The sequence below is a fragment of the Drosophila innubila genome, assembly GCF_004354385.1.
Source record: "Drosophila innubila isolate TH190305 chromosome 3R unlocalized genomic scaffold, UK_Dinn_1.0 2_E_3R, whole genome shotgun sequence".
In the NCBI taxonomy this organism is placed as follows: Eukaryota; Metazoa; Arthropoda; class Insecta; order Diptera; family Drosophilidae; genus Drosophila; species Drosophila innubila.
This window is the reverse complement of record NW_022995380.1, coordinates 11,167,228-11,179,470: the sequence shown is the minus strand read 5'-3', so window position 1 is coordinate 11,179,470 and position 12,243 is coordinate 11,167,228. Positions and strand designations below refer to the sequence as shown.

General features: G+C 36.3%; 1 protein-coding gene across 1 annotated transcript; it reads left to right on the top strand.

Moving 5' to 3' along the window:
- Positions 1–1,012: 1,012 nt before the first annotated feature.
- LOC117790242 lies at positions 1,013–10,868 on the top strand. The gene is made up of 4 exons (XM_034629601.1): positions 1,013–1,327; positions 3,224–3,313; positions 7,318–7,489; positions 9,405–10,868. Exons 1-4 carry the CDS (start codon positions 1,013–1,015, stop codon positions 10,736–10,738), a joined length of 1,911 nt encoding a protein of 636 aa, XP_034485492.1. The 3' UTR covers positions 10,739–10,868.
- Positions 10,869–12,243: the final 1,375 nt, after the last annotated feature.

Below are 12,243 nucleotides of genomic sequence, written 5' to 3'. Positions count from 1 at the left end.
AGCGGATGCTGCTCAGTGCGGCCTTAGTGCGTATACTTGATGTACTTGAACTTGCGTTACCCGCACCACTCACACCACTCATTCACATGTTACACGCATTCATTGCTTGGTCTGTCGCTTTTATTTCAATCTCATACTCGTTGTTCCGGCTGTGGCTCAGTGTCTACCTGTGATCTTAATTGATTTAACGCGTTACTCGGCCTTTTCCACATACATACGTACTTATATATGCGTGAGTGAATGTTGGGGCAAAAGTTTTTGCCACCACTTTTGATTTATTTGCGCAAATTTTACGCTATTTTGCTGAAAATGGCAATTGTGTTGGCGGTGGCGGCAAACGCGGCGTATGCTTAATTGCCAAACAGTTTGCAAAAGTTTCTTGGGCCTATGCTAGCAACCCTGTAACTTTCAACAACCTTCTAATTAATTGAGCTTCGACACAGGTGCTGAAAGGTAACCAAAAAAGTAAAAAGAATTGCCCACAAAAAAGGTGGCAATATCTCAGAGTCCAGTGGCCTCTCATACTCATGACGACGACGACGACGACGACGACATCGAGTATACGCCGTGTGGGCTGCGTACGTGCGAGGCATGCCAAAGAGTATACGCCTCGCCCGTTGACACGCCCATTTAGCTAAACGAATAAAACAGTTCAACGCCCATTTTCAAAAGTAATACATACGCATGTGTGTGATGGTTGATAATTAAATACATATGCACGGACTTTTCCGCCCCTCTCATTCCTCCGTGTGTGTGTGTCTCGCACATATCTCAAGTGTTGAAAATGGCCCAAATTTATGTCAGGCAGCCTTCGAGTTGGCTTCTTGAAGCTGTTGGCTGTGATTGTGTATGTGTGTGTCTGCTTTTGTCTGACATAAATTACATACTTGAAATGCCTGCCCTAAACGTGCGACCTTGAGCACGACAACAACAATAAGATACTACACATTTTACAAGTATTTTTCAACATGAACTCACTGCATTGTGTCTGCTTTACAGTTACGCCTTTAAGATGCTGCAGCAATGCATAATCAAGTCGCCGAACGGCGCTTTGGGATTGAATTTGAGTCGTGCACCTTGGGACCCGTATCCATGGGTCAGCGGAGTGCAGGCGGAGTCAAATGCACAATTGGCAGGTGTTTGCATCGGTGACACCTTGCTGCAGCTAAATGGCATTGATGTCTTGGGCATGAGGATCAGCGAGCTGGCCAACAAACTGCGGGAACATTGGCTAACAGGCGCTGGGCATGCAACCATGATGATGTGGCGACAACAGACAAACTCTTTGGGTTCAACTGAGGACCCCAACGAGGCGGCGCACGCTGTGGTAAGTCACCATCAGTTGGCAAACGAAACCACACTCACAGCACAAACATACGAACAATTAGTTTCCAGACTTAGCTGCTTAGCCTTAACTCTCTTAGCCCCGTTTAAATGGGTCACAGAAGAAGAGAGAGAGACCGTTATGCATTGTTGATTAGCTATGTTTGTTTAAAAATTTGTTGCATTGTTGCAATTGTCAAACAAGTAGAAGAAGCAAAAGAGCAGTTATTTGTTTATACAGAGTTAATACAGTTGAATCGATTTTTATTGAATTGTTGAAAGAAATTACAATTATAGAAGAATGGAATGCTGGTAAAGATATCTTAATTTGATTAAATTTAATAAAGATAGGATGATCAACAAATTTTGATTTTCGACTTATTTTTTAAACGAAAACTTCTAGTTATTTTCGTCTAAAATATGCGTTGAGAACAGAAATTTATAAAATAGGGAAAACATCTTAATTGTAAAATGACCGTTCATTTATAGTTTTATATATTCCTCATAAAGTTATAAAATATAATACAATACACACGTATATGTCGAATATTTCTGGTTTTAGAAATCAAGAATTATAAGTGAAACTTGTTTACAAAAAGAATTTTATTCTCTGTCCATCTAAAGACTTAATATATTGACCTAAGTGAAGGATATTCATATGGTTAATATTCCTGCTTCTACAAAATTTATGATTAGCTAAGCAATGCACAATTAGTTTTAAGGATTTATTGTTTTAGAAATTCTTATGTGAATATTCATCAATCATCAATTATTACAAAGTAAGTTTTCGATAGTTTTTAGACTTAATGCATTGCTACACCTGAGGAATAAATGTCAATTAGTCTAATGAACACAAACATGGCTGAAATTGATGTCCTACATGTCGATGTGTTATTTATGTCTATGTTTAATATTTCACAACAATATTGGTGCTAATTTAATGTAAATGCATTTCCGGCCATTTAAGAGTGTCCTTTTGAGACAGCTGTGTAATTTTGCTGCTAGGGCAACTATCAGCTTCTTCTTCTTCTCTCTGAGGTGTTCATCTGTCGGTCGAATTGCTAAGTATTTTATTAAATTTGACACATAACGAGTACTGCTGTACTGCTGTACTGCATTACAAATTCAATTGACCCAAATAATGCATGGATGCAAAAACCCAAATTGTACACAAACACATGTACCCAAACATGTGCAAACTTACCTGCCTGTATGTCATTTCCATATAAATTCCCAATCAATAATGCTAAAGGCCTTGCTTAAGTTTCTGCTAGAGATGGACGCGTGTCGTGTCTTAAAAACTGATTTCGTGTTGACAATACAATTAAAATGGTGAATCTAGACTGTCAATCATACTTCGGTAATAGTATATATATATAAAACTATGAATATATAACTCTTTGTCCTGACTCACTGAGCATTGTACATGCCAAATTTGGACACAACATAGCGAAGATATTTTGATATAAAATCCTTAAATTAAATATCGGTTAGTTGCAATAAAATTTAAGATAATGAAGTTAGTTGATTTCGATTTGTGGGCAAATTGTGACTGGTTACAAATTTAATTGACAAGAAAATCAAAATAATTATGGTTATATCATTTACATTGCATAGGATATTGGTAATTAGATATGGCAACTTAATTGTTGAATGAACTACCAGCTAGCTTACTTGTGATAGTAATCGTTAAATGCATTAATTGTAGAATTTATTGCATATTAAAGATACTAAAATGGTTCAATTGATGACTTAACTGCTTAGTTGTCAATTTTCAGATATTTTATAGCAATCATAACATAAAACCTAATGTATATATATTTTTACTATTGTGTTTTAAAGGACAGTTAGGCCTTAATTTTGAAACTTACTAAATTCCTTTGTTTATTTCTCTTTGCAGCAGCATGGCATTAATCAACAGTCGCTGCAAAAGTTTGCAACCTGCCTGCAACATATTGCCCAATTACTGGAGTGTCCTGTTTGTTGTGATGTAAGCAAACGAGTCTAAGTATATTTCGTATTCTCTTATATATTTCTTTTTATAGCCTGAGGCAAGAAACAAGCGGTAAGTGGATGTTGATGCTGAGTTGCATATCGATGAGGTTGTCGGCCGTTTGGCGTGCAACGTCAGTTGCTTGTTGGTAGTAGTTGCCTGTTGCCTGTTGCCGGTTGCCGGCATTAGTTTTACTCCGTCATTATCTAACTCAACTAAACTGAACTATGGTCTGACAAAACTTAGTTGGCAGTTGCCGCTTGTTTGCCTTTGTCAGCCGGCATATGCCTGCCAACTGCCAACTGCCACCTGCCACTCGTCCCTCCATTCTTGCCGCCGTCCCATGCTACTCTTCCGGCTTGACGTTGATTTTGCTGCGCAAGTTTGTTGCTAATCACTTGACCGTGTATAAAGTTGAAACGTTGAGCTGCACTAGTGATTGCGTGCCCACGCCCATGCTCTAAATATGCTCAATTCTCCAACAATGCTCCGGGTATAAGTCTATATGCGTCTATACATATGTTCGTATGTATGTCGTCGTGTTGTTTACAATGTTACTCACAGCTTGACGATGTCATGACTACAAATATGTAACTGCCGGTGTTAGTTGTTTTTGTTGTTAGTTAATACCCGTTAGCTTTGTTGCTCGCAATGACACAAAAAAAACCTACATTTGTTAGCATGCATGTAAGTTTATTTACATACCCTGTAACTATAAAAATCATTTTTGAAGCGTCTAAATTGATATTGTAGGGTAGATAGATCTGCCGATATACGTTTTCGTCGTTAAACAGAAAATATTGAAGTACAGACAATCTCAAAAGCATCCTAAGCTCGGAATTTCTAAAGCTGAGTACAAAAATCCCATTCAAGTTCGGAAATCTTAAAATTAGGTATTCCTGGGTTACTTTAAATAAATGCTTTGCTAAATTCAGTATGTAAAAGATCGTAGAATACAAGTTATAGCAAAAAAAGATCTTAAACTTCTCCCGAAATTATATTGTTTGTAGTACAAAGTATGTAAAAGATCGTAGAATATTAGTTATAGCAAATAAAGATTTTAAACCAATCCCGAAATTATATTGTTTGTAGCACAAAGCATTTAGTTTAATTTAATTTTAAGACATACACTAATAATAATATCAAGCAAAATAAACAAAATTTAATACCATTTTATAATAATGTACTCAGTTGGTTAGCAATCTTTCTGCTTTATTTCAAAGTTTTGTTAGTGGTACTATAGCAGGGTACTTTTAAGTCGTTCACATCCAATTTGACTTGTTAACATTTGATTTGAGTGTGATATATGGGTATGGAATTCATATATTACGTATGCTTGATAAATGTTTGCCATCGCATGTGATTTGATTAGCTTTGTTCTAGTGCCTGGCAGCACTTTGGTGAAATATATGAAGCATGCTGGTTTGATTGATTAGGGGATTTAAAAGTCAAATATTGTCGATTAGGCGTGGCAGGCAATATAAATGGGCACAGGCCAATTACATGGGTTTGCATACCCTATATATATTTATATGATAAAATAGAAGTGCACTCTAAGCTCTTTGTTCGATTTAAATTTTAAATTACAAGCAGCTTGCCACTGAACGTTGCAAGTAGCCAGTTACAAGTGGCCAGTGGCAAATGGTAAGTGCTGAGGTGTAAATTTATTTATGGCCACCATGTCAGCAAAAACATAACTTTAATTAATTAGACAAGATAAAAATGAGGACAGCCGCAAGCCTGAAACATCCCAAGGACAGACTTACAATTAAAATTCTTAGCTTATCTGCAAATGAAATTTTACATGCAAAACCCAGTTGTTTGTCTGGTGTGCGGTGTGTGTGTGTGTGTGTGTGTGTCCGTCTGTGGATCTGTTGGCCATTAATTAAGCATGCAGGCTAAGACTAAACTGGGCAACCAGAGCAGCAGCTAGCTAGAAGCCCAGTTAGTTGCATTGTCGCAGCACACAGCTAAGCACAAACATACATATAGAATCACATGTTTCATACATGACACATGCAACACTATGGCCTCAACTGGTCCATTGAAATCTCCAGTCTAGTTCCAGTTTCTACTACACAAAATACATAATTTGTTTATTAACCTGAAATCAGTTTATGCAGCAGGAGGATAGGTAAAATATAGTCCAACTAACAGCTTAAAATCCGGTCAGAACTTCCATTTCATATTTAGCAATTATTATAACTACAGCACGCATAAAGCATTACGAGCATTAAGAGTACTGTATGTATGTATGTATGTATGTATGTATGTTTGTGTGCGTTTATTTGTTATGCAAACAGACAAGTCCATTAAGTTATTAAGGGATTTTGTTTTGCATGATTTTCAATAGTTTTGCCAAACAATTCCCTCTTATATTTACATATACATACATACTCACTTATACATATGTATTTGTATATATGCATTTGTCCATAAATTTGCATTGAGATTGCCGTCTGGCGTGCTCCTTTGAGATTTTCTGTTGACATTAAATAACACCCGAATCGAGATTTTATTCAATTAAATATGCATAAATATGCATTTTCATAAACCAACAAAAATTATAGAGACAAAGTGCTTAATAACATTCACAAAGAATTAAAGCTAATATTGTAAATATCAACAATTGATTATAAATATAATCATAAAAAAGGTCATTTACATTCGTTTTATTATTTACAAACCTCAAATTTAATATTTAAGTACGTCTTTGAGTATTTATACTCATAGTTAAAACTAATCAATGTTTGACAATTGATTGTTTTTAGTAAATCCATTTAGTTGACATCTTCAATTTGAATACGTATTTGTAATGATAAGACTATGAAACGAAAATTTATTTATCGATGATTTTCAATTTCTTTTCTATAATTTAAGACTGTTGCTTTTGTTGTCACGTATTATATTCAGGCCGAAAAAAGGGATTGCAATCAAATCGCTTTACATTTGTAATACTTCAATTTCATTTTTGTAAAATAATGGCAAAATACAATTCAGGCTTCTGTACAAAATTGTATCTTTATTGCTGCATATTTGCAACAGCTCTGGCGCATATCGAGATAGATTCAAATACAGATGAACATTCGTGTATGCACATACATATATGTATGTATGCACATTCAGACAAAAAGCATCAATTGAATTTCTATACATATTTTCGATTTCTTTTTCTTTTTCTTTTTGGGAATTTTTTGTATTTTTTTTTGTATATTTTGATTTTTTGAGACAATCCCAATGTTCCGGCGTGAGCATGAAAGAACATTGGGGAGAACTTTTTGTGGGTCCGAGCTGTAGCTTGAAAAGCGCAAAAGTGTTTTTGTGCACATCAAATACAGTTGTATTATTTTAAATCCGCTTGCAATACTTCCAATTTGATTTTCAATTTAAATGGAAAGCTTTTTGCCCGACTAAAAAGTTTACTATACTATAAGAGTAAATCAAGAAAATTGTGATTTCAAAACCATAGGCGACTTCAAAGCTAAGATAAGCGATGACTTTAGTCAAATCGATTTTACAGATTTGCATATTAGTAAACTTTTTTAAAAAACATGGGAGAATGTTTTATTCAAGACTGATCGTCTTACAGCCGTCCCTTTCTGATAATTGATTTGGTCTTTATTATCCAACTGTAGTGTAGTTCTCATTGTGCAAAATTTTCAAGTAAAGCTGGTTTCTTCAATATAATTATTTCTTCATTCATTATTATAATTATGTTAATTTGATATCTGCAATGGATATTGAATTTCTTTTATAATCAGCTTGAGGTATTTTGTTTTTGTTATACTATTATGTTGCCATTAAAGCAGAATGCATGTTTTGTTACAAGTCAAATATAGTATTTCCATACCCATATTTACATTTACATTTACTTTCATTTAATTTATTTTTCTTTTGCATAATATAAATTCTTGATGTTGCTGCCGTTGTCCTTGTAACTCTGATTGTGGCTATCCTTACTGCATTGTACTCGACTCTGGTTGATGCTGGACGGGAATCAGGTCATCAAACCACCTGGCTGGCAGTGCTGCAACGGACACGTCCTTTGCAATAATTGCCGTAACCGCTCCGTAAAGTGTCCGGTTTGCAGGGTGCCATTGGGACCTCGGGGACGCTGCCTGCTGTCGGATAAATTATTTACGTTGCTAGCGGAAAATTTCCCCTGCGATGGAGGTAAGTACAGCTCAAACTTAATCGCCAAACAGTCAAGTTTTGCAGTAATGATCCCAAATGTTGTTCCGTGCTCCAACTTATTAATATGTATTCAGTGCGTCAGTTGTTTCGCAAACTTTTGGGATATCTTCTAGTAATCTACCTAAAATGGTGCCTAAATTAGCGTTGTCATTAGTAAAGTGTCCCTCCTCGGAACCATTACAGAGGCCTAAAAGCTGTTGACACAAGGCGCGCGAATGAAAATGCCTTTCAATTTCAAGCAAACGACAAGGAAAACCAAAGCGAAAACTTTGAATCCCCATTATTCTCTCACCTAGGCAGCAGTTAAATCAACAACAGATTTGAACAAAAGTTTTATTCTCCGCAGCAACAGTTACAACTTAAACAATTGTCAATGTTTTACTTAAGTCTCGACAAATAAGAAACAATAGAATAATCATCAGTAGCAACCAGTAGTGAGTGGCTATTAGTCCATATTAAGAATATGCTCATGCCACCCAGATACTATAGAGTCTATTAAAATTATACCATATAAGTAGGCCATATTAAGAGAAGCTTCGTTTATCCTCAAAGTAGGAGCTGCAATGGAATCGTTTATATTAATTGTCATCATTTAATATTCTCTTTTGTAAAGTCTATACAATGAAGGATTCTATGATTCTTAAAAAAGGAAAGTGTCAAATTGAAAATGATATAATATGATATAATTTAACAATATCTTAAAGGTTAACGAGTAGAATGGTTTATGGTTTATTATGTATAACAATGTTCATCAATGATGTATCTCATTTTCAAGTTCCCCATTTGATGTAACCTTCAGTTTGGGATTACAAACTCGGTTACCTTTTACATAGGATACCTTATAGCCGAGACTTTCCCTTTCCTTCTTATTATTTCAGTTGTGCTTTGTTTTTGTTGCTCTTTTTATGGCATAATTATGTCGCATAAATTGCTAAAGTTTTTCACGCTTTATGCTCCTTATTCCATGGTGCTTATTGTTGACATTGCAGACTCTTCTTCTTCATCGTCGACATTTTGTTGTTTGTTGTTGTTGTTGCTATTTAGTTGCTGCTTTTACTTTTTAAGTTTAGCTGGCCAACAAGTTTGCCGTATTTCTGCCATTTTCAATCTGTGCGTTTCCATAAGGGTCTCGGAGCGTTGCCACCTTGAGATAATGTGAAGTTTACAGCGTAGCTAACAAGTGCCAACAACAGCAACAACACCAACAACAGCAACAGCAACAACTTTTGTTCTTGTCTGTCTAACAAAAAGACTAAACATATTTTTATACCCTTGCTGAGGGTATTCCAATTTTTTCCAGATTTTTATTTATGTATTTATTTATAAAATAGATGAGCATTTGATGATTACATGCATAGGTCGTTTAATGGGTTCTTGTCTAGAAGAATCTCCTGTATTAAACTGTGTTACTTCAACTTAAACTTTGTTCCATCAGACTGCAATATTTTAAAGTCGATATAGATACTCAACTTAATTTCAGCATAACCAATCAGAAATGATTTTAATAAATAATATATCAATAATAAAGAAGCGTATCCAGTCTTCTACATATGTTACTTACAAAAATGGCAACTTTTTCCAGCACTTATTTTTTGTTTTACTTGTTGCCCTTTCGATGTCCTTTGCTATTGCTATTGCCAGTATTTAGTGCGCTTTATTGTTTTTACATTAAGTGTGTACTTCGTGTAAAATATTATTTTATTTGAAATTATTGTTATTTGCCAGTACTTGACAGTTAAAGTCCTGTCTAAAGGACAATTTCACTTGCAAACAAAACTTTTTCACTCTTTTAAAGTTGCAAATAACAAAAAGATCAACATAATATTAATAAACTTTAATACACACGTATGCACGAAAATAAAGTTTGTTTACCATTTTCTTATGTATTTTTTAGTGAAAATCAACAAGAATGCGGAACAGGAAAACAGCAACAACCGGAATAATGTGAAAACCAACCAAATGGCCAAATGCACGAATGAATATCATAATCAGCCGAAAATGGCACTGGCCAAATCAAGCTCTGGGAAAAAGTCGAGAAAAACATCCAGTCAGATGCAGGAGGATACAGTGATTTTGGTGGTGAATGGTGCTGGCGAGGTGAGCTCAAAAGAGGAGCTGGGGCAGTGCGTTAAGCAGGTTCCGGGAATGCCAAAGGGAAATGAGCAAAGTGCGCAAATACGAAATAATGTCAACGATGCAGGCCTGCAACGTGGTGTGATAAAAGCACATCAGGCGGGGAATAGTTCTAAGGAAAAGGAGGAGAAGGAGGAGCTGCTCCTTGAGAGCAACAATATGCTCGTTAAACCAAAGTTAAAGTTGAGTAAGAAAAGTTGGCAGATTACAGGCCGAGATCAAGACGAATTGCGCTGTGATGAAGTTGCGAACATAAATAATGGCCAACAGAGCTTGCTGGGATTGGAATTGGGTTTGAGACTGAGGGGGCAGGTGTTGATGCCAAGCGAAGGCCAACAGCAATATCAAAATTATCATTGCCCGACTGGGAAATCATGCTGCAGCCAGGCGAAACTTTTCCAGCCAGCGAGCGACAACAAATTGTCAACCGTCAAACGAGAGTCTGCCTCCGACTCCGCCACCGCCACCGCAAATGACTCCACCGACAAGCAGTTGGGTGCAGTCCCCGAAATTGCATTTGTTGTAACAGCAGACAGTGCGGCGAGTTTATCAGCGGGCAGCCACAAAGGGGATCCCAAGGCGGATGCGGAAACGTTGCTGAATGGACCATCAATAAAAACGCCATTGCACTCCCAACTCCCAAGCACTGTCGCCAAGCAAATGGAGGTGCATGTGGAACAACTGCTGGAGCATTTGAGCAGGGAGCATCGCCTGAATGTTGTGCACTTTGACGGCACCTTTGGCCAGCGATTGCATGTTCACGTCCAGCTGAGGCCCCAGCAGACACAGGTCTGTCTACGTCTGAGTGAGCCATCTTCTGGGTCCCTGGAAGTGCAAACATTTTTCTTGGCCCTGCTGCCGATCCATGCTGGTCAGGTGGACCAGCATGCCGTGTTCCTGTGGCACCTCGACTCGACGCAACAACACTACCATACAGTCATCGAATCCCAAGGCAGTCGGGTCAAGTGGTTTGGCCAAACTCAGTCCCTCACCCGCAGCTGGCCGGAGATCTGCGCCGCGGGCCAATTTCTCACCTGGACGGATGAGGAGCAACATTCGTGCACGGGATTCAATATCACTGTAAAGAGGAAATAGTCTTATCATCTCAGTTATAAATAGTTATAATTCAAATATGCACTGATAATTAGCTGGTTTATAGTGAATACATAACGAATAATTTATGACTAAGTACACAATAAACATGTCCACAATGCATTCTTTTTAATAAATATGTCAATTATAAAAAAAATTTGCATAATTTATAAATTATAATCTGATCCAATTTTTTTCATCTGTATTTCTTTTGACGAACTGCCCAAACTGCGCGATTTGTAAATTATATTTGCATTTTTTCGCGCCTTTCATAAATTTATTTCAAATATGCAAAATACAATTTTACTCGCAAATGTGTTAAGTTTGCAGAAATTTTAATTAAAAAAAATCATTTAGAAATGTGCTGGCCTGGCACAGCTGCAGTACCAGGGGGTGATTCTCCATTCAACTCTTTTCCGCGTAGAGTCATTTTACACTATCCTACGAGCTTGTCAAAAAGGGTTTCATCATTTATGCCACATTTTGCGACACTTCAAAGTACTTACTTAGAGTGTCAGCAGTCACTTTCATTCACTCTGCATATATTTACAAGTACAGGGTATCTATTAGTCTTTCACTCGGATTTGAAGCTTGCACACTCGTTTGAAAATTATATTGATGCAGCTATATTTGCATAAAAACAACAGCAACAACAGCTTGCCGCTGCCTCCTGATAATTGACTTGCACGCAAATTAATGTTTTTTTTTTTTGCTGCCTTAAACACATACATATATGCACATGAGCATACACACTTACACATAAATATGCACATACATGCATGTTGTGAGTGATGTTGCTTCCTGTGAGGGCGTAAATTGCTGCGTTGTTTGGCAAACACAGCGAACACGAGAGGCGTGCAATTTCCATCAGCCGCATTTTCTGCATGCTTCAAAAATTAACAAACAGGTAAAAACATAAAAAGAAATAACATACAGATAAAAAATACGAACCTGTGCACTAAAAAATATGTACAAAATGCATACACATAATTACACTTATATATTTAAAAACATGTATAATGTCAGTTCCCTATACAGGCCAGAGTTTTAGTAGTTTTGATGACAAGAACACAGTTAGCCCATTAAGCCAAGTTATTATTAAAGTTTGTCTTATTTTTTTTAACAAAATATTTGCAAGTATGAAATTTTTACACCATATAACTTAAAAATCGTGTGTTTTTCTTAAAGTAAACATGATCGATCAGCCGATTGTGTTTTTCTTTCGGTCAGACCTAATAGAATACATATACGAATACCATATAGAAACATTTAAAATATGCGTCAGAGCATGTGTAGTCCCGTATTGAACCGAAGACACAGTGTCAACAATAATACAGTAGGTCTACTAATTCTTTTGATAAAATATAAAATCTGTTTTTTATTTGTCGACATAGTCAAGTCCAATGGATTTCATCATTAATTTATTTGCATTGTTCTAAAAACTAAAAGCAACTCAAGTAAAATAAAATAAAATTTATTTTTTGATAAAAATTAATATAAGTATGAAC